At 40.0% G+C, this 22,048-nt stretch overlaps 1 protein-coding gene across 1 annotated transcript; it reads right to left on the bottom strand.

Moving 5' to 3' along the window:
- Nucleotides 1–6,421: 6,421 nt before the first annotated feature.
- LOC104625813 (putative PGM5-like protein 2) lies at nt 6,422–21,449 on the bottom strand. The gene is made up of 6 exons (XM_010293554.1): nt 21,360–21,449; nt 15,455–15,617; nt 12,776–12,922; nt 10,132–10,257; nt 7,486–7,676; nt 6,422–6,580 (listed from the first exon to the last, which is right to left on the bottom strand). The coding sequence occupies exons 1-6, from the start codon at nt 21,447–21,449 to the stop codon at nt 6,422–6,424; spliced, it is 876 nt and encodes a 291-aa protein (XP_010291856.1).
- Nucleotides 21,450–22,048: the final 599 nt, after the last annotated feature.

The following is a 22,048-nucleotide window of genomic DNA, read 5'->3' on the forward strand; positions in this document are numbered from 1 at the left end:
GTGTTTCTGTGATTCTGTGATTCTGTTCTAATTCACTAACAAAAAAGACTTTTCAAAGTATTTTAAACAACCATTTCCATGGAACTAAATGGTACTGCACACGCATTAAAGGCCAAATTACAACTAACTCAAGCTGTCATACCTGAAGATTAAATGTAGGGAGGTAAGTGGGACATGTCTAAGAAATCCATGGATGTAGACTGATATGACTAAGAACAGAACTTACAACTTAATCTTTGTATATAAGAAAGTCTGCTATGTATCTAATACCTCAATGGAATAAATGCTAATTTGAATGAATAAGAGTTTAGACATGAGAGAAATATTTAAGTATTGAACGGATTTGGTTTAGAAGTTGTACTGGGTGTAAGTGTCAGGGTTTGCCAGTGGGGGCCTGCAGGGGTGGCCCCTGTGAGAAGAGGCTGGGGCTGCTCCACGCTGGACACAGCCAGTTCCAGTCAGCTCCAACAGAACCACCACAGGGCACAGCTGAACCCAGCAAAAAGCTGCCCAGCAGTGAGGACTGAGGAAAAAACTGCCCTGTGAACACCAAGGTCAGAGAAGAGGAAGCGGCAGGAAAAGCTGCTCCTGGTGTTGGAGCGGAGATTACCCTGCAGCCCCTGGAAAGAACCACATTGCAGCAGATGCATATTTCCTGACAGGAAATGCAGCTGGTGGAGAGCCCACACTGGACCAGTTTTTTTCCTGAAGGACTGCAGTTCCTGAGGAGAGCCCACGCTGGAGCAGGAGAACAGTGTGAGGAAGAAGGAGCAGCAGCGGGGAGCTGTTATGGACTGACCCCAACCCCATTCCCCATCCCCCTGCACTGCTTAGGGTAGAGGAGGTAGAAGAATGATGGGAGTGAAGCTGAGCTTTGGGAAGAAGGACTGGGGGGGAAGGTGTAAGTTTAATTCGTGGGTTTTCTGTTTCTCACTGTCCAAATCTATTTTAATTGGCAATAAATTAAATTCATTTTTCTCAAGTAGAGTCTTTTGCCCATAACAGTAATTGGCAAGTGATCTCCCTGTCTTTATCTCAACCCATTAGCACTTTCATCCTATTTCCTCCCCCTGTCCTGTTAAGGAGGGGGAGTGAGAGTGTGGCTGGGTGGGCATCTGGCAGCTAGTCAGCCAAGGTCAACCCACCATTGATATTTGGATGCATATTTTGATGTTCATTTCAGAAGCTTCTAACAAAAGCTTTAGCATTGATGTAACTACCAATGCTGACTCGGTATCAAAGGTTAACCAAATAGCTAATAGTTGCAAAGAATGCAAAAGCCAAGCAGTTTTGGAAAGTTATGCAAACAGGAGAGATTACACCTAACATCAGATGACATTTCACTCAAAACTTTTTACTTATTTCATGAAAATAACTATTTGGAAGTTCATTAGGATTTGTTTCATTGAGTCCGTTTTGACCAATACCCACAACCTCTCACTGTCAGATGTTTCACTCAGCTTAACAATTCATACTTTCTACTGTAACTAGCACTATGTAACACAAGAGTCTTCTTCTAAAGACAAGAGTGAGGTGAGGGATGAGTGGAAGTCTTAAGCAAGGAATACCTACCCTCAGTAGAGAAAGAACACATTGGGGAACACTTAAACAAACTAGACATATACAAGTCCATGAGGTCTCAGGTGCTGAGTCATTTCAAGGCCACTCTGTTACCTTCGAAAGATTGTGGCAATTGAGGGAGCCTTCTCAGGACTGAAAGCAAGCAAATATCACTCCTACCTTCAAGCGTGGCAAGAAAGAACATCTGAAGAACTAAAAACCAGTCAGTCTCACCTTAATCCCTGGGAAGGTGATGGAGCAACTAATCTGGAAATCATTTACAAACTCATGGAGGACAAGAAGGTCCCTTGAATGGGGATGAATGGATTTATGAAGAGGAAATCATGACTGACCAATCTGAGAGCCTTCTACAATGAGGTGGCTGGCTCAGAGAATACGGGAAGAGCAGTGGATATTGTCTATCTTGACTTTAGCAAGGCTTTCAACTCTCTCTCCCATTACATCCTCACAGATGAAACCATGAAACATAAAATAGGTAAGTCAACAGTGAGGTGAATTGAAATGGGGCTGAATTCAAAGGCTCAAATGGTTTTGATCAGCAGCACAAAATCTAGCTGGAGGCCAGCCACCAGGAGTGTCCCCCATAGGTCAATACAGTGGCCAATACTGTTCAACATCTTCATTAATGACCTGGGCGATACGGCAGAGTGCACCCTTAGCAAGTTTACAGATTATACCACAGTGGAAGGAGTAATATAGCAAAAGATTGTCCTGCCATTCAGACAGACTTCAAGAGGCTGGAGAAACTGGCAAACAGGAATCTCATGAAAGTCAATACAGGGCCATGCCACCAAGCCCTGCACATGGGGAGGAATAATCCCTGGCACCTGGGGGCCTAACAGGTGGATAACAACTCTTCAGAAAAGCACCTGAGGTCCTGGTGGACCATGAGCTGACCACAAGCCAGCAGCAAGCCCTTATGGCAAGAGTGGCCAATAACACTCTGAGTGGCATTAGAAGATCATTGCCAGCAGGTGGAGGGAGTTGAGCCTTTGTCACTGTTTAGTACTGGTGATACAAAACCTGGGGTCCTGCGTCCAGTTCTGGAAAAGGGCCACAAAGTTATTAAGGGATTGGAGCATCTGTCATACTAAGAGATGCTGAGAGAAATGGGATTGCTAAATCTCAAAGGCAGAAGGCTCAGGGGGAAAACCTTGTCAAAGTGCATAAATACCCAATGGGGGGTGAGGGAAGTAATGAGAACAGACTAGGCTCTTCTAACAGAGCTCAGTAACAGGAGAAGACACAATGGGCAAGAACTGAAATCCAAGAAGTTTTCTTTCTATCGATGGGAAAACATTTCTACTCAGAGAGTGGTGAAGTACTGGCACAGGTTGCCTAGAAAGACTGTTGAGTCTCCATTGTTGAAGACACTCAAAACCCAAGTGGACATGGCTCTCAGCAATCCACTCCAGCTGACCCTGCTCTGAACCAGGATGCTGGACTAGATGATGTCCAGGCATCCTTTCCAGCTTCCACTATTCTGTGATTATTTCTTTTCTGCCAGAAGCAATAGTCACAGTACAGTTTAAATTAAATTTTAATGTTTTCTTTCTAGTGCGTGAGCTTGAAGCATGAGCTTTATAGGTAGATATACAAAAGGGTTCTGTGACAGCTGTCCCTGGAGCACGTAAGACCAGTCCATTAGAAAGGAATAAAAGGGATCAAGAAGTAAAAAAAGCAATAGATTTAAAGCATACACTAGTAAGCAGTAATCTGAAACTTACTGCAGGACTGAAGAAAGTAGCGTTTTCCATTCTTTTTGAATGTTCTACTCTGAGCACAAAATACTTTCCTTACTGATTTTATTATATTGGAGGTCAGACATGCAGCAGCAAACACAGCGGGGATGCTGTCCCTCACACTAAACAACATGCTGTCTGGTATCAGACATCACATTTTGGAAAAGAAAGGATTTCCCTTCCTATTGCAGAAGTACAGATTGAGGTTTTAGAATTTTAATACTAAACATTATACTGGTATGCTAATTGTACATAGAATTGATCAATCCTTCTTTTTTTTTTTCTGTCTCATTGGGAATATTCTTGTCCTTCCAAAAGGTGCTTTTTTTTTTCTTGCAAGTTAGCTAGTTAGCCTATGGGAATGGAATCATGAATGCCTTATGCATCATCTTTTACACCCACTGTCCACTCTAAGATTTCCCTGACACTAGTGGAACTGTCCCTTATGTTTATAGATACATGAAATTGGAATTCAGTCCAACACGAAGCCTGTACTGATATAGTACAGGTGGCCAGCAGGAGCAGGGAAGTGATTGTGCCCCTGTACTCGGCACTGGTGAGGCTACACCTTGAATCCTGTGTTCAGTTTTGGGGCCCTCACTACAAGAAGGATGTTGAGGTGCTGGAGCGTGTCCAGAGAAGGGCAACGAAGCTGGTGAGGGGTCTGGAGAACAAGTTTTCCAAGGAGCAGCTGAGGGAACTGGAGTTGTTCAGTCTGGAGAAGAGGAGGCTGAGCGGAGAACCTTGTCGCTCTCTACAACTACCTGAAAGGGGGTTGTGGTGAGGTGAGTGTTGGTCTCTTCTCCCAAGTAACTAGCAATAGGACAAGAGGAAATGGCCTCAAGTTGCACCAGGGGAGGTTTAGATTGGATATTAGGAAAAATTTCTTCACCGAGAGGGTGATCAAACATTGGAACGGGCTGCCCAGGGAGGTGGTGGAGTCGCCATCACTGCAAGTGTTCAAAAAACACATGGACGTGGCACTTCAGGACATGGTTTAGTGGGCATGGTGGTGTTGGGTTGATGGTTGGACTTGATGACCTTAAAGGTTTTTTCCAACCTTAATGATTCTGTGATTCTGTTAGCCACTACTTCAAGCAATATATTGGATTTCAGACAACGACATTCTACCATTTTACTGAAAAATAGCTCTTACAGACAATCATCTTTCCTGGAAGTTCAGTGGTTCCTTATGGTGGGCTTCATTGGGAATCCTGGAAGACACGATGGCTCAGTAAGTCATGCAGTGAACCTCTGAGGAAGGTGTTTATGATATTCCTTAACATGTTCCTATCCGTTTAGCCAGCCAATATATAGGAAAAGTGACTTGCTTAACATGAACTACTTTCTGTGATTTCAGGTCTAAGTTGGGCTCTTCGATGAGTGAGTTCAGCACTGGCATTCATAAATTAAACAGGTTATACAATTCTGGCGACCAAAGCATGAGAATCTCTGGACAACTTTATAGCGTTTTTACAGACAATTAAAATTCAGGTATTTTGTATTGTCATGTGTGTAAATGAGTCACAAAATAAAAGTGACCAAGTTAGAAAACATGTAACTTTTAAATCTTCAGGAAAACAAAGACAAGCACAAAATTAAAGAAAAAAAATTCAAAGATCCTGAATACAAACTGCAACTTCATAATAATAACTATTTGCAGAATGGCTGGAAAATATTTACATCCTTCCATCATTATCAATTGCTCAGTTTTATTTAATAATCAGACTTAGCTCCACAGAACTAAATAAGGCAGTAATCACCATGAAACGATTTGTACTCCAGAAGGTCAAGTAAATATTGTCAAGAACATAATTCAAATAGTCACAGTGTTATTGAAGGAGACTTCAGTACATTCATACTTTAACATATTTACTGAACTTTAAGAAGACAGACAAACATATTTAAATGTCACTGTTTCTTCAAGTCTTACAGGAATGCAGATATCCTGGATTTTATATCCAAAATGAACCTTTGTTTATTTTATCTAGTAGTTCAACATAATGGTAGCTTTCACTTAAACAATGGGATTTTTGGATCTCTAAACAGAATAAACAAAATACAGCAAATCCTGACCTAACAGTATTTCATTAAACTAGACCATCTACCTAGAAGTAAGGAATATTTCCCTGAAGACTCTGTAGAGCATTAGAGGAAGCAGCTAGCTCTGAACTTAGTAACTTTCAGAAATTTCCTGAATAGGGAAGCACCCTAATATCCTTGCTTTTCAAAGAGCAATCAACCTTTTCATACAACCTACATTTCACTTTAAAACTACTGTTTCCAGATTGGACACATTTTAACAGGGAGAGGAGATCATCCTTCTGTTAGCAAAGCTGTGCAACCAGATCAACACCGAGACACAAGCGACGCAGTGAATTCTCTTTCCACACAAAAGGTACGAGGCAATAATATTTAGCTTAACCCTCTTTTGCCAATATTTACAGAAAATTTAGGCCTGGATGAGACTTATTAAAAATTCAGCTGCTAACACAGGATGCACATCGAGCAAATCTTAAGAGCAGACTGGACTTACCAGAAATAGCTTCAGGTATACTTTCAACCTGGCTTGAAACTGGGAATGGATTTCATGACTGCCTGCAGTCCCTTCTGGGACATTTTGTATCATAATATATAGGTTTTGTTTGGATATTTTTAATTCTTGTTTAGTACTGAATTAGTATTTTACCTGTTTTAAATGTCTAAGACTTTTGTAAGAAGTAGATAGTAGATTAGACTGTAAACCATTATATACTAAGAAAAAGAGTAAAAAAGTTATTTGGAAAAGGAATTACCAGCCAAGCGTTTGTACTCTCAAGAAGATTTAACCTATTTATTTCTTTTCCAGGCTGAATTAAACTACTTTCATCCAAGTAAAGGTTTGTAAAATTAGTCTAGGTAAGATAAAAATATCATCGAAACTGTAAAAAAAAACAATAAAGCATACAAAAGATTAGAAGATCTTCTAATCTAAAAGATTTTCTAATTAGAAAACTAGAAGCTCTTATCAAAAGACTTCACAATTTTGGAATTGCTATGTAATACAAAACAGCGATAACTGATGTCATGACCAAGGTGATACAAACAGATGTTTCATCTTACTTGTCCAGGGCTGTGCTGGTAGGCATGCTCCTGCCAAATCCTCGGACACCCATCTGACAAAAGTATGGAATGCAAGACAGATTGGCAGCAATTATAGCCAGTGAATCTGACGCGTTAACAAAGAAACCATTTTGGCCAAGGATCATGTAGCGGTCCTGGAGAAGAAAAGAAATTCAAAAAAGCATCTTAAATTCCATGTTTTGGGGATTCATAATTTCTTTCGTTAGATCCACTGTAGGTAGGAAAAAAGAACAGGCTTTGGGTTACTCACATCCCTTTTCGGGCAGAATAATTCACTGGCATCATCCTGGCAAGTCTATATTCTTGCTATCACACCATCGCTCCCTCCAGCCTTGCAGATCAGAGCTCCAGATCAAGCCCTAGCTTCAGCCTCCTACATGATACTTCAGTAGGTCTGCTCCTGCCAGGGAATGCTTGTGTGGGAGAATCTTTTTGCCAGACACGCACTACACAGGGAGTAGGAGGGTGTTTTGTGTTTACTGACAACAGAGAACAGCTTCTGTTCTTCAGAACCTTTTCATCTTTCTCCCACCCTGGCAGGACAGAAAGTTGCTTCTGTAATACTTCGCTGTTTATAATGCTGATAATAAGACATTAAAAAAATTAAAACAGAGATTATGATTCAGTGCTTTATCTAGCTAAAAATCCCTCAATTTACGATGTTAACCAAAAAGGACTAGTTACTACTTACAGCGACAATTCTGTATTATCTATACATTATCTATACGTATTATCTATACATCTTCCTAACCAGGGGATAAAACTGTTACTCCAGTACAAGATAAAACCAGCCTAATATTTAAAGAATTCTCACTCTGCATTCAAATCCTGCTTGATTCGCAGTCATCTGCAGATATAAGTTACAACACATGTGCCTGATTTATGTGTTGCAAATGCTATCATCTGTACCTGAAAGTAATACCACTTTCAGCTTCGAAGGCTTCCTGAAAAGCAGATCTATTATACTTACACGTCCCATATCTGACCCCAGACAAAACAAAAACTATGGTGAAACCTCCAGACAGATCAAAATACTTACCCCGTCAGCATCAAAAGCAGCTCCAAATCCATACTCGCCGCCTCTCATAGCCTCCAGCAAGGCAGTTGCATATGTTAAATTGGGATCAGGAGGCTGTCCACCAAAATCCTCAAGAGGAATACAGTTTATGGCAGAATTTGCGGGAGCTCCCAATTCATCACACAGGATTCTTCTCACATAAGGTCCCATAACTGCGAAAACAGAAATCTGCCATGCAATCACAAAAGCATATGCTTGACGTTCAAATTTTTCACAGCACCATGGAAACTTGATACCAAACATACTTTCAGCAATTCTTTGTATCTGTCCTAGCAACAAAAAACAAACTATTATTTCACAGAGTATGTGACTGTCCCACCAGTAAATAACTAATTGGCAATTCAGCATTAAAAACACCGTTCCCTACTAGTGGAAGTGAAAAAGTAATCACTGAATGGTGAAAGGTGCAAGTTTTATTTACCCATTATTAAGTAAAGAAACTATCGCACACATAGAGGGGTTTTTTTCTCACTAGAATAAAAATAAGATGCTATTCTATGCGAACTGGAATGCAAACGACAGTTTAACACGTAATAGCAAGGAAAGTAAACAGTAGGGGAATACAAATGGGAAATACACTTACCTCAACAGTCCAGTTCATGTTAAAATTACAACAGGTTTGTCCACCAAAGAATTTTACCACGTTTTAGTTACAACAATGTAGATAATAAATAAAAACTTTCTCAAAACTAACTCCGGAATAACTTCTTTATTTTGTTAAAGAAATGGCCAACAAAGACCCCAGCTCATGCTATTACGTATCTTAATATACGCGCTCAGTGGCTAAACGGACATGACAGCTGATGGAGCGCTCTGCATCCCTGAGGCAGGTGTGAACAGGTCACGCAGAGGTCAAAAATTCGTGAGTGATTGCTCACTCTCTCGCACTTTTTCTCCTACCTTACTCCCAAATCTTGCTAACCGGAGCAACTGTAACCAGAGGTAAAATTACGTGAGAAACTTGTGTTTCAAGAAAATTTAGATGCTAATTCTGTAAAATACACAGTACACAATGATTCAGGTTGTTATCAAGAGTAGACTCCTGACAAATTACTCTTTTCTATGTCAATGTTAATCTATCAATGCCTACCACATTAATGTTCATTATACTGTGGGTGGTGACTCACTTTTGGCTAATGCATCTCATGCAGAAAGTCTTCTGATCTGATGCCACCAAGACAAGGACAAACCCCAACTATCTTTGGTAGATTGCTCCAGTGGTTACTTACTGTTACTCATAAACATGTGAGCTACATTTCAGTTTGAATTTGTCTGGCCTCAACTTCTCACTATTAATTCTTTTTGATATTTTTGGGAATAGAAGACTGAGAAATAATTATTCTGCAGGAAAAAAACCCACTTTGTTGTATAAGCAAATATTCTTGTATGCACTTGCTGTATGTGTACTATGTATTATAGTATGGTTATTTCTCCACCAAGGTACAAAGTTATAAAGCCAATCCTCTATCGCCTTGTAAATAAAGTAAACAAGCTCCGCCCTTTAAAATGTATGTGATGCATCAGCTTTTCTAACCCTGGGCCAGGCTACACATCTTTTTGACAATGTGTAAAATTTTTCAACACTCAGTTATGTGTCTGGCCATTAGAGCTCTACAAACTACCTGAGTGACATTCTCTCCAGCACTGTACATGACAGGAGGCAGTGCCTTCCTCGTTGCTCCCTCTGCATTGTCCAAGGACACCATCTGCCCTTTCGCCAGTCTGGCAAAAATGGGTGTTCACACTGACGGGATGCCCACTATAATCTTTTGAACTGTGACTACCACATTGTACTAGATAAAATGCTTTACAAAAGCTTTGTAAGTGTATCCAGCTCCCTTTATCCGTCTGTTTTTGTAATCTCTTTAAAGAAAGAAACCTGGTTGGTTTGATGGAATTTGTTTTCCGTAAGATAATATTGAACAGCATTACTTACGCTCCTATCCTTCAAGTCATTAGCTGTAGAAATCCTTATTTACTTTTTCATGATGTAGCCTAAGGTAGATCTCATACCGATCTGTTTCCCCAAGTGACACAGCTTCTCATTTTTTTAACATGGGCACAAAATTGGTCCCCTTGCTGTCTTCTGTGACACTTTCTTTCACCTTACCCCAGTACACTGAAAATTTTTAACAGTTAACATTAGTCAGACAGAGGTCTCAGCCAACTCTACAAGGACCCTTGGGTGCAATTTATTCAGACTTAACTAATTTTATACCATTTAGAATTTACTCTTATAGAGGCTGCCTTGTAACCTCCTTGGTTACTGGACATTGCAACATACTTTATCACCCCCTCCATAGCAAGATTACCTCATACTCCTTGCTTTCAAATGCAGAAAGAGAACATTTATTGGACACATATGTCTTCACTTCTTTATCAAGAAAGACAAACCTCTTCGCCTAATAACAGACCTAACTCGTTGTTAAGATTGCCTTTGCTATTACTATAATGTTCAAATTCTTTCTTATTACCTTTAACCCCACTAAAAAGTCTATCTTTTATATGCTGTACCTTTACCGGGAAGCTACTTCAGTGTATCATCTTTACTGGGAAGCTACTGCAGTGTACCTCCAATTTTGTCCTGACAGCAACATAAATTCATACCTCCATTCATGGCATCAATCCTTATTTTAATCTGGTTGGGTCCGGTCAGTAAATTTCTGATCGCATTGAAGTCAAAGATACTTCGAAGGAGATTGAGGTAGATATCCACAGAATCCACAATTTCCACTAGAAAAATTAGGTAGAAAAGAACCACTACAGTTCAGACATGGGAAAATACCTCTTTCAGCACACTTCTACCAGCCATGCACCTCAACCAAAATCAGAGCATGCAACCTCTACATAATATGGATTTGCTCTGAAGCCCGTACAGGCAAAGTCAAAGACTTCCACTGATTTCAGTGTGGCTACCACCAAGCTTTAAGCCTTGCAAAGATCAACAGTTTTTGCCTGCTAAAGGACTGCAGAGATAATGTAAGCTGACAGTTCCTGTTTCACTGAAAACATTCATGAGAGTACATTATATCAAAGTAAACTCTTTATTTATCATTCAATAAATCACTGAACAACTTTTCAAGCTAAAATGATTTATTCTCAGAGGACTGAAGATGTCCATGCCGAGTTGAAGCCACACATCCTATTCTTCTATCTGACAGCAGGATCTATCTGCATCATTCCACCAGGAGAGACATACAGCCTATTCTTCTCCCTTTTAGCACCTGGAATATCTGTCTCCAGTTTGCTATCAATCTACCACTACACTTCTGCATTTTATATCTCTCTGATTTAGGAAACTTAGGTGCAGATACAACATCTGTTTTGGGATAAGGTCTTGCCAATTTGAATTCTAAATTCATAAAAGCAGAGTGCTACATTTTTCCCAGTCCTTTTGCTTTGGGTGTAAAACATTAAACTAAAATGAATTAATGAAAGTAAGTTTCTCATAATGAAAGCAGTTACCAAATAACTGTCAAAAGCCATGCTTCTCAGTCATCTTGGAACATATATATTACTTTTCCTGATTAAATTAAAGAGCATATGTTATACAAATGTCTTTTTATCTGGTTAAATAGGTATCTTGAAATATTTTAGTAACAAGTTAAATTATTACTTAGAATATCAGCCAGTTTTCCTCAGAAACACTGACTTCACCCTAATGCTCTTCTTTAGGATAACATGAAAAAACATGAAGCAGGCATTTTTTGACCCTGAGAAAAATATGTAGAATAGATTGCAACAATACACTTGAATGGAGAAACAAAAAAATGTTTCTCAAGGCTGAAAAACAACCCGTAAAACCTATTTGAAAACAAATTAATTCTATGGTATACGCTGAAATTCTCAAGGATTCACTAAAATTACTGCATATCTTCTATGCCCTGCTCCTAACGATGCTTAAGTAGGCTCTAAGCTTTACACATATGAACAAATGCCTCAACTTCATGTTAAGATAAAGTGCATGTAGGATTAAAGTCTAAAAATTATTTTAGCTCCTGCCAAACCCAACTGGTTTCCTATCAGTTGCTCCAACACCTCTGTAGCCTTGATTCATATGAGTTAGTTCATACAACTGAAAAAGTAGAAGTTTTAAATATATCAGATGGCATCTTAAAATACCTTTTAAATTATTTTCATTCTTTCTGCACTTTCATTCTGCATTCAGGCCTGTGTAAACTTTACTTTTTCAAGCACTTGTAAGCCAATTACATTGCTTCAGTAGGGATCCCTGGGAGCTCTACTGTCCCAGGATGATGTATTCTGGGAAGAGATGATTGGGAAATTATTTTTCCTTAGAAAAATATTCAGACAAATAGCAATTATTTTAAATCTATTTTTATGCTACCATTGCAGGGGTGTCTCATTTGCATTTAGAAAAATACAATCTGGAGAGATTAAGAAGCTGAAAAAGCAAAATTTAAAACTATGGCAATCATATGATTCCAGAGTGGTGCCGGAGCTGAATTTTCTTTGCTTTTTGCAAAAAAAGCTGAACATGTTCTTTGCAATCAAAAAAAAAAAAAAAAAAAAAACAACTCACAACTGAAGATTTTTTTAAATCAAAAACTTTATCAAAATGTACTTTGTCTCCAAATATAACTTTTTGGTGGAAAATAAACTGGCTTTAATTCTAGGACATCATGAGTGAGGAAGAGTTCCTGAGGCCACACAGTGTTTTACAGTACTTGAAATATTGTCTGGACCCCTTCCTTTGTTTTTGACTCCTTCAGGACAAAATGGCTGTGTTAGCTCATTCTAAATCAAGTGTAGGCATAAAAGTACTCAAATGCTTAAAATTAAACATGTGCTTAAGCACCCCCTTTACATTTGGAGTCACTGGATGTATAGGGCCTTACACATCCCCCAACTTTTCAGAAAGCGTGAGAAAAGAATGAACAAACTGAGACTCCCATGAACTCTTTTGCCAATTATACTTCCAGGAGCAAACACCTCTAGTCCAAAAATGTTTGTGTTTGGTGTTTAACTGCTAGCAAGCCTAAGCACATATATTTGACAACGGTATTTGGCTAAATGATGAGGCCTGATGCACTTAAAGTCCGTAACTCAGCATCCTTATGTGCAAAACAAATGCAACACTTACCTACACTGCCTGATACTTTGAGAACTTGAAGTTAAGGCATTTTGAAGAATCAAAGTGTTTTTTTAAATAATTACCCATTATCATTCTGCAGCAATTCTAATGTTTAGAATCAATGGATGTAGCATGCATAAAAGCACACATTGATACCTCGGAAAGGTTTGAATTTGTTCTCCAGATCAAATTCTTGTCTTCCTAGGCGTGATAAATCAACTCGGAGATCGGGACAAATGGCATATTCCTCCAAGGTTTTGCTGATTTGATAGATTTTATCTGAAACTATATCTGGAGCAGGTCCTATAAGAAAAAATAATGTGGTGGGTCTTTCTTTTAAATGAAGGTTCCCTACTTAAAAAGTGAGTGCTATAGCAAACATTTTTCTAAATATATTGGAGTTATTAAGGAACAAACCCAAACAAAGAACTATCTTTTTTGTAAAGATCTTTTCTTCCAGTGTAACACAGGTTTAAAACGTTTTTTGAAAAAATATAACATGGCAATACAGTGCGTTAATCACAACATTTTGGTTCACACAGAGTATTTTAACCCATCATTATCCTGGGCAGGGGGGATGAGGGAATCAAAAAACCCACACTTCTCTTTCTTTCAGTTCATTGCTCAAAGACTTCAATTTTTTACTCTACACAGAATCTCAACATATATGTTAAAGGAAAGTCTGTTCTTCAGCAGCAGCTTCTTGTGTTTCAAAGGGCTTTCTGCAAATGAACACTTGTGAAGCTGAGATAGCTCTGTGTCTCACATTATTTCATTAGATATACTTATTTTAAAAAGTCTTACCAGTTTGACAGTAAGTCAAACTTAGGTCATTGCAGTTTTTCTCCAATGGCTTCATGAAATGTATCTTTGTTAGAATTCAAAATACCTGAATTGCTTAACAAGCAATTATGACCTGGAACACTTATGTCATTCGGAAATAGAAATCACATCTTACTTGTGTGTTACTTTTATTGCCAAATCCTGAAGATCGGCTCTATTTTAAAAGATTTACTGTCAATCAAATAAAAGCTGCAGACTTGACGCAAAAAATTACCAGATGAGCTATGCCATATATAGACTGCAAGAGTTGAGCCTGAGCTACAACAAAAGCCCTTTCTGGCTTATCTGACTCTTCACTGCTTATATTAAACCCACACTTCCGCCCTGAAAAATTATTTCCTTTATTCTCTTTTACGTGCTCTCTCTCCTAATCCAAAGCCTCTGTCTTTTCAATGCTAACTTCCCCCTCCTCTAGCAATGCTGATATATTCAGTGCAGCTTTGCCACATAAATTAGTGTTCCATCTCAGACACAGTGCACCAGATGGTCCAAGGCAATACAAAAAGTAACAGTCACTTAACTCTTCATTTGGCTTAGAAAATTACTTCTTACTCATCTAACTCAAACCCACCCAAGGAGTGAGGACAGGTTTCATTAGCTCCAGATCATCCTTGAAAGATGGATGTACTGTCTACTGATACTTCCAGCTAAGGAGATCCCCCAGTGTTGCTCTGGGTTCTCTCCTACCGCTATGGAAACAAACTGTTTCTGCTTGACCTGGATCTGCAAAATGGACTTAGTAAGAATGCAGAGCAACAACAGCCTTCCCTCGGAGCTTGTTGTGGTGCCTAACCATTCTCCCAGTTCAAAAGCCTTGCCTAATACTGAACCCACGTTTTCTCAGCGGCAGCTTAAACCAACTACTTTTCATTACGTCCCAGTTGATTATCATAAATAACTGAACCTTGTGACCGGTGCTTCAGGAGTATTTCATACTTGAAGCTTAATAGCCTGCTGGAATTTTCTTTAAAAAGGCAAAGTACACTAAGAAGAATGCCCCACCATTACCCATTTATCAAACAGATTTTAGGTGTACGTGGTGCTTTATAGAGTGCTAACGCATCTAATGGTTTGGCTCTGGTATGTTTGTGCTGTGACGCTGGCTTTCTCACTGTCTGACCTTACACAGTACCTTTAATCTCTCTGGGGTTCAAGCCTGTTCTGTTTATAAAACCACACTGGTTTACCCATGCACATTTTTCAATTAAACAAGGGAGAAGCATCCCGTTCTAAAGTTCTCCCACCGTCAAAATGGGGAAGGAAACATCATTTTAAAAGCACTTTCAGTTTTTTCAGGTGGAAAGCACTCTACATGTGTGTGGTATACAAGGTGTCAACAATTGTCACCACCATGTTTTATGGGTGTACACAGATCTGTAACATAAAACATACATAATGTATAACACACCGACATGTGTTAGCTTGCCAATTTTGAAAAACAAGACATTAGCTACATACACAAATTCCATTATTCAACAGTGGAACTGCAATAGTTAAAATGGTACGGCACTCTCCCTGGATAAGAGCAGTTATTTCCTGGGTAAACATGAGAAGGGCTTTCTTCCATACAAGACAATGAGTTATACTGCTTACAGCACTTCTGAAATTACATGCTTTAAAGTAAATGCCAAGACAAGCAACACAGAAATATGAGCAAAACACAGCTCCCTCACAGGCATCTTTATAAAAGGATCAGAACTGTTACAATGATCTGGCAGACTATCTGCTATAAAAATGGGATGGCAAACCTCTTGCTTATAGAAACCTTTCAGCTACCACAAGGACTTCAGTGATCATTTAATGCTTATTGTACAGACCCATGTAAACAAATACACTCCTATTAATTAAAAAAAAAAAAGAGATGCATATGTTCTTCATAGTTTTAACAGAATAAACGAAAAACACACAGTTAAAGTCTGCTAGTTATCCTTGCCAGCACATTTTCATCATACCAAGATGCAAAGTTGTAATGTGTCATTTAAAAAAACCTACCTCCATTGGCAACCTCAAACTTGACTCCAAACTCTCCACCAGGTCCCCCAGGACTGTGGCTAGCTGTTAGAATAATTCCACCAGCTGCTTTGATCTTTCGGATGATACACGAAACAGCAGGTGTGGATAAGATACCATTCTGTCCAATAACCAATCTGCCGATCTAGGTGGAAAAGGAAGTCAAAATGCTCTGAATGGTACTAAACTTTTGAAAATTAATAAATAAACACACACATATAGGTATACATGCACAGGATAGAAACTGTAAAGCCCTAGTATGGAACCTATTCTTTTGCAGAGTGATTCCTTCACTACTCCAGATGAAGAGGGTGTGTTTCCCAGGGCACAGCTGAGCAGGGGACGTTCCCACCATTATTAAAGTAAAAAAAAAGCTTTCAGGTGGTGTTATAAAACGCTGACTACATGTGGTTGGTATTAAGCGCAGTTCCACTGCAAGGTTCCAATTTCAAAACCTTGCCTTCATCCCCTACACAGATACTACAGTTTCAGCTGAACATAAATAATCTAGGAGCCAACCAGAAATGTGTTTTACAAAGCAATATGAAAGAGTTCCAGTTCCTGGGAAACAGGCAGATACAAAAAAAGGGAGGTTAGTGAGAGAACTGCGGCAGCTGCACATGGAGCTTAAAAGGATATTGCCAAAGGTTAGGGTTTTTTTAATATCCTCAAAAAAAAGAAAACAACAAACAAACAAACAAAACCTCATCGCTATTGAGTCGTGGTTTGGGAAGGGGGCACAGGGGAGGAAGGGAAAGGCAGAATGCTGAATGCTTCCCACTCGGCATCTAAAAACTGACTGGGAGGTCAACCTCAGATTTCCTTCTCTACTTTGCGGGAGGTTTGATAGCTCTACTGCCTGTGTGGCAACGCAACAGCACGGGAGGTGTCACTACCTTCCTATGAAGAGCTGTTCCTTCATATACAGATGACCTTCTTCTGGGTCCGGCGCTTGTGTGAGGCCCTTAACAGTGATTTACAAGTGGCGTCCCAAATAATTTCAGAAAAGCAAAAAGGTAACTGCTGATTTATTTAGCCTGTTTTTGTGGACTATTTTAATTAAAAAATAAAGATTTCTACATTGAAATTATCAACTTCTAAAGTAAGCACAAGTTACTTCTTTGCTAACCCTCACAAAGCATGAACTATGGCGAGGCATTTCTCCTTCACTGAGAATTGCAAGATCTGCTTTCACATTTAAAAAAATGTGCAGAACAACGCATTCTACTACCTGAGATTTCTACCTCAAGATCTGATGATAGGATGATTGTTTGTCTACCTGGTTCTCTTTTCATAGTTTTTGCAGATAATTTTGAAGCATAACACACATAACTTCAATTATTTGTGGAAAAAACATACCAGCGAATACAGGTTTTCAAATGTTATGCTTGCACACTGTGACAGCATTTACTTGTGAGATTCTGAATCCCTTTCCTTAGGTGTCTCCTGCCTTCCCACTCTTGCTTCTCCTTGAAGGTAAAGCTAAGCAGTAATTTATAGCATGTGTATTTCTAAATCTCTCAATCATAATTTACAGACCTTAGGAGCAACGATTAAGGTTGTTACTAGCTCCAAGCCAAGTGAAGCAGCTGACTAAATGTTATTTGACTGATTACAGAACAAAATTGGTATCTCTCTTACTGATCAGACTTCTTCACATTTATGTAATGTTCTTCCCATTTTTAAAACCCTTTTAAATCTCCAAATACTACATTGATATTTTATTTATGTTTTGAAGACTAAACTACTTCAAAAATAGTTGCTATACAACCCTGCTTGTTGCTACAGAAATGCAAGTCTTACATTGTGGAACAAGAAAGACTTTTCTTTTTTTAAAGCAGAAGCGTTTCCAGTTGTTGTGGGCTGACAAGTGACAGACTTTTACCTCAGAAAATGCATAGGGTGAAACCCCATTCACCAGGAGAGGCACTGAAATCACTAGGAGCTATAGCACATACTTTGACACTAGAATCAAGCTCAAGAAAGAGAACTTTCCATTAGCCACATAACTTACTGTTTTATTTAAACCAGTGCCATGTAAATAATTTGAAAAGAAATAGAGCTTTTTTCAAATTGTTCTGAATTTGAGTGTGTCCTTTTATGGCTTCTTCTCAGTCCATGAAGCAGCTTTTGGACAACATGCCCTGTCTTGCAAGACTGTTGTATTTATGCTGTCATTTAATCACTATTGCCATTTGTACTGAAGCATTAGAAAAAACACAGAACATTGGGAAATAGACTTTAACAAACTCTTTTCCAGTCTATACAACAGTCTACCCATGTATTTCTATTACAGAAAGAAAACCATGATGAAAATAAATACTGAAAATGTTTGTTTTGAATATTGTCTCTCCCTTTTTTAAACTATGAAGCATGTAGAAAGCTAGAGCAATGACTCAACCTTCCAAATACAGCTGTCAGAAATGGGTGCCAGCTCTTAAAACAGTAAAGTGTATGGGTAAGCAAAAGGAATACGACAGGAATTACATTTTGCAAAGGGCTTGAAAACAACCACACTGAATCTATCTTGAGGTACTCAAGTATAAATGCATTTATACTTGCATACAGGCTTACAAGGAGCACATGTTCTCCGTACTTCTAAATCTAAACTAGCGAGGTTTAGATTTTTGCCTTCATACACACCAAAACTGTTTTTTTAAAGTAAGTAGAATACTTAGATTATTCAGAATGCACAAACTACCTGGCACTACCTCTGCACTGTTTCGGTTTTGGGGTTTTTTTTTGCTGTTCAGCAGATGTTACACAAAGCAGTCTTCCCATTTTTCTGGATGCCAAATATTAATACGAACAGGAGTAATTTGCTTTGCCTTCAGCATTTGTCAGAAGGCTATTACTTCTACAATACTTAGAAATATTATTTATTATACTAATTATACTATAGAAACACTGCAATATCTAGTATTCTAAGTTAAGGATGTTGAAAGTGAAATTACATGAGCGATGCACAGATATTTTATTTGCAGTCACTACTGCAAAGAGCTTCACCTTATGTGAAGGTCTTCAGTGCTTTTACAAAATTCCCTGAGCACAGCACAGACCTTAGAAGTGTACACATGCTACCCATCTTCCTCTGATCTCTTCATTTCAGTGGCAAGAATGCACAACCTCATCCTCCCTTGTCCCAGAAGCTGTTCATTTTGTCTTCGAACCAAATACTAAACTTCCATTTAGTTAATTTTATATAATGAACACCCAGACTTCTCGCAATCTGGGCTAAAACAGTAACCAAATAACGTCCATGTACTAACTCACAATTAAAGTTCCAGTAATATCCTTCTGAAAATCTTGGACAGTTTCATAGCATGGAAAGATTATCTTTGGAATTCAAAAACTTGCATGGCTACGAGATCACAGGCATGTAACGTCTCTTCTAACACGATGCCCCTACGCCACGTTCTATTTTGTCACTGTGCTTTTAGTAGCAACAGCAGAAACAAAAGACCATGATCCTCAGCAAGCTGTTACGGCTGAAACCCTGACAAGTTACTCACCCTAACAAGTACTTTACAAGAACATTTTTATGCAATATTACCACTTGCAGCTGTGCATTTTCAGATGATTCAGTTGATTATCATGGAGTCACTTAATGCTTTTTTAAATTATTTTTCCCAGTAATCTCTCACATGCCTCAGTCAATTAAACTTGAAAGAACATGAAGCAAGCACATTATACCCTGGACAGCATGGGGCTGTGCCTTCCTACCTTTTACTAGAGCATCCTAAAGATGACTGAGTGTAGTCTACTGACTCAGCACCGAAGCAAACATAGCCATCACACAGGTCCAGGGAGGGCAACATTTGCATGAAAGACCATGGAAAATAAAAACACCACAGTATTATAAAGAAGACAACTAGAAAACTCCCTGCCATCTCAACCTTCTACAGTATTACTAGCAATACCCCATCTAGAGGCCTCTCAAGGATGTTGCTATGACTTTCCACATTCAGAGTATGACGATCAGCTTCTGATCTGCCACTGAGACTCACACATAGCAGCTTCTCATTTAAACCCATCGTAAACTTTGCCTCAAAAACAAGACACCACATCCAGTTGACGGGTCTAATGGCATACTTGCATTTCATTTGTAGTGGAACTGTATTATAAACGACTGAGCCTTTTACCTCAGTTCTTCCAGACATTAAGGTACAAGGACACTACTACTGACACGACACAGGTGAAAAGAGACACTGAGCCTCAGGTACTCTCCTCCCACCCCACTTCGCAAAACTTGCAACCCAGAATGGTACAGGACCTCTGTCTGGCTTTCCTCACACTCACGCACCCTCCTATGACATGCAGTCCCTTGCCCAGAAGTGTTTGCTACAGCCCCAGCTGCGTGACCCATCAAAGGGTGACCCCGGTTAGCCGCCTTCGGCTCTGAACAGGAAGATTCCGTGGCGCGTGGGCCGACCGCAGTGCCACGGCATCGACCAGCCTGTAGCTGTTGCCACCAGGGGAAGCCTGCGCGGGCTACAGCTGCGGAGCGGGTACCTGCAACCTCACGCTGTAGCGCATGAGGCAGAGGGACTGAAGATGAGAAGAAGGCAGGGCAGGCGCTGGCAGCTGACCGGGCAGGGGCCTCATCTCATTCCTCGCACTGGGGCTATGCCAACTGTGCTAGGCTGTTAGCGCAGGGGGAATGCGGGGTGAGTCACCAAATTAGAGCAAGGGGAGCCTAGCAACTCTAAAGGGCAGTACATTTACAGTTGATAATAGAAAATCCTTTTTATTTTTGTACTCAGCAGGCACAATTAACCATAACACTCGGTATGTGTCTTCCAGGAAGGAGATTCAAGTCCAGTTTATCAGTGCTACGTGGCTATCCCTCTCCTGGCACTCTGGGGTGGCTAAAGGTTTTGAATGCAACTTCAAGGCTTCCACACATTTCATCCGATCCAGCTCACTTCTTTCTGTGTGATACTGGCTACATGCCTTCTAACGACATTAACCTCATCCAAAGGGAGAGATCTTTGCCCTCAGGAGTACTCCCTTCCTCTCCCCCTACTTACATAGCACAGCACTAAACAATGCCTTCAGGGAGGTTTAGGTATTTTCCCAGCAGATGTATTTTAACAGACAAAGAATAAAACATACAAACAGTATTCATTAAGTACATGTGAGTCATGTATTTACAGTGTCCTTGAGAGAAACAGGGGTGAGGGTAAGCAGGGTGAGAATGGTAGAGAGGCAAAGGAGCATTAGCACATGGAAATGGGAAAACTTATCAGTATCAGTAGCACCCCACCAGCTGGCCTGCTGCATTTGTGAGGACTGGGTCATTAGTAAGAGTACCATGCTTGAATTCAGATATTTGTGGGAACAGTAAGCAAAAAAGCTTGGGCTTTGGCTTCAGAAAACACTAGGGAGAAACTGCGTTTCCAAGAAACTGGCAGTAACTTAAGAAAGCACTACTACAGCAAGCTGCCAGAAGCATGTCAAACTGAAAATCTCCTGAGGTCCAAAAGACCTGATCTTCTGGGGATACAAAGCAAAATGGGGAACATGACAGAAGAGGCAGGAAGCAGGCAAGCTGGCCGGAAAAATTAGTTAGGAAGGAGCCTTGAATACAGCATAACCTGTCTGACGAGCCCCTGGTCTTCTAAACCCTAAACTTTTTTTCTTCCTCAGCACCTCAGTCCTTGTGGTCACCTTGTGTCTGTAACCCACTCCAGCTCCTGCTAGTGTGCAAGGGCAGGCAACGACCTCTGCCTCGGCAGGGCAGCTCTTGCTGCAGGGCTCTTGCTTTAGCTGTTGCTGCGTTTTATTCCACCAGGTCAACAGGTACAATTCCAGCAGTGAGGCTTTCTCCACCCCGCTACATGGGGGAAGGGGCTAAGGAGCAGCACTCCTCCGGGCCCTGTCCCACCTTCCTCTCAATGCCCCACACACCAGCCCGCTCCCGCTGCTCTGCGCTCGCTCCCTGCAAGCTCGCTCCCCACCACCGCTGACGAAACATCGCCACGGAACGCTCCCCTCGCCAGTGTCCCCAAGTTCGACAGTGTCCCTCCCGACAGCCCTCCTCACACCCTGCGCCACATAAGCTCCTGCCTGAACGGCAAGGTTGCACAAGCTAGCCAGTCTGTAACACAGCCAGTCTCTCTGAAATCTCAGGTAACAGGCAGCGCCTGCTTGATACTATCAGTGTGGTGAGAACGTGCTTTAGAAATAAATTTAAAATTAATTATTATAAATAATTCTCATTATTTATACCTGGCTGGATAATCCATATAGTTTGTATGTGACAATTAATTCATCAGGGAAAATTCAGACATGTACAGAAATTCATTTCAAAGTTGAAAGATCTCCTGGGTATAAAAGAGGACTGCATTTAAAGAGTGGAGGTTTTGAAAAAAATTAAGCAAAAGTAAATTCACTAAAAAAAAAAAAATTATACGATTTCTTTTGCCAGATCTGGAGAACCAATTTAGCCATCATAACGAGAGACAGCAGCTTGAACTCTGCTTCGAAGTAGAAACTTCAAGCCTCTATCAGCTGGTATTTCCAGCTTTCTGTACATGCACACCGACACATGAATGTGCATGTACCTCTGAGAAG

Source organism: Phaethon lepturus, unplaced genomic scaffold, assembly GCF_000687285.1.
Source record: "Phaethon lepturus isolate BGI_N335 unplaced genomic scaffold, ASM68728v1 scaffold34910, whole genome shotgun sequence".
Taxonomy (NCBI): Eukaryota; Metazoa; Chordata; class Aves; order Phaethontiformes; family Phaethontidae; genus Phaethon; species Phaethon lepturus.

Bases quoted from the DNA above. Each gene is read 5' to 3' on its own strand.
- LOC104625813 (XM_010293554.1), bottom strand. From the start codon at position 21,449: ATGTTTCGTCAGCGGTGGTGGGGAGCGAGCTTGCAGGGAGCGAGCGCA. The intron at 15,618-21,359 runs GTGGGACAGGGC...TTTTCCACCTAG, and splicing joins TGTGGGGCATTGAGAGGAAG to ATCGGCAGATTGGTTATTGG. The intron at 7,677-10,131 runs GTATGAATTTAT...CTGTTTTCGCAG, and splicing joins GATTGATGCCATGAATGGAG to TTATGGGACCTTATGTGAGA.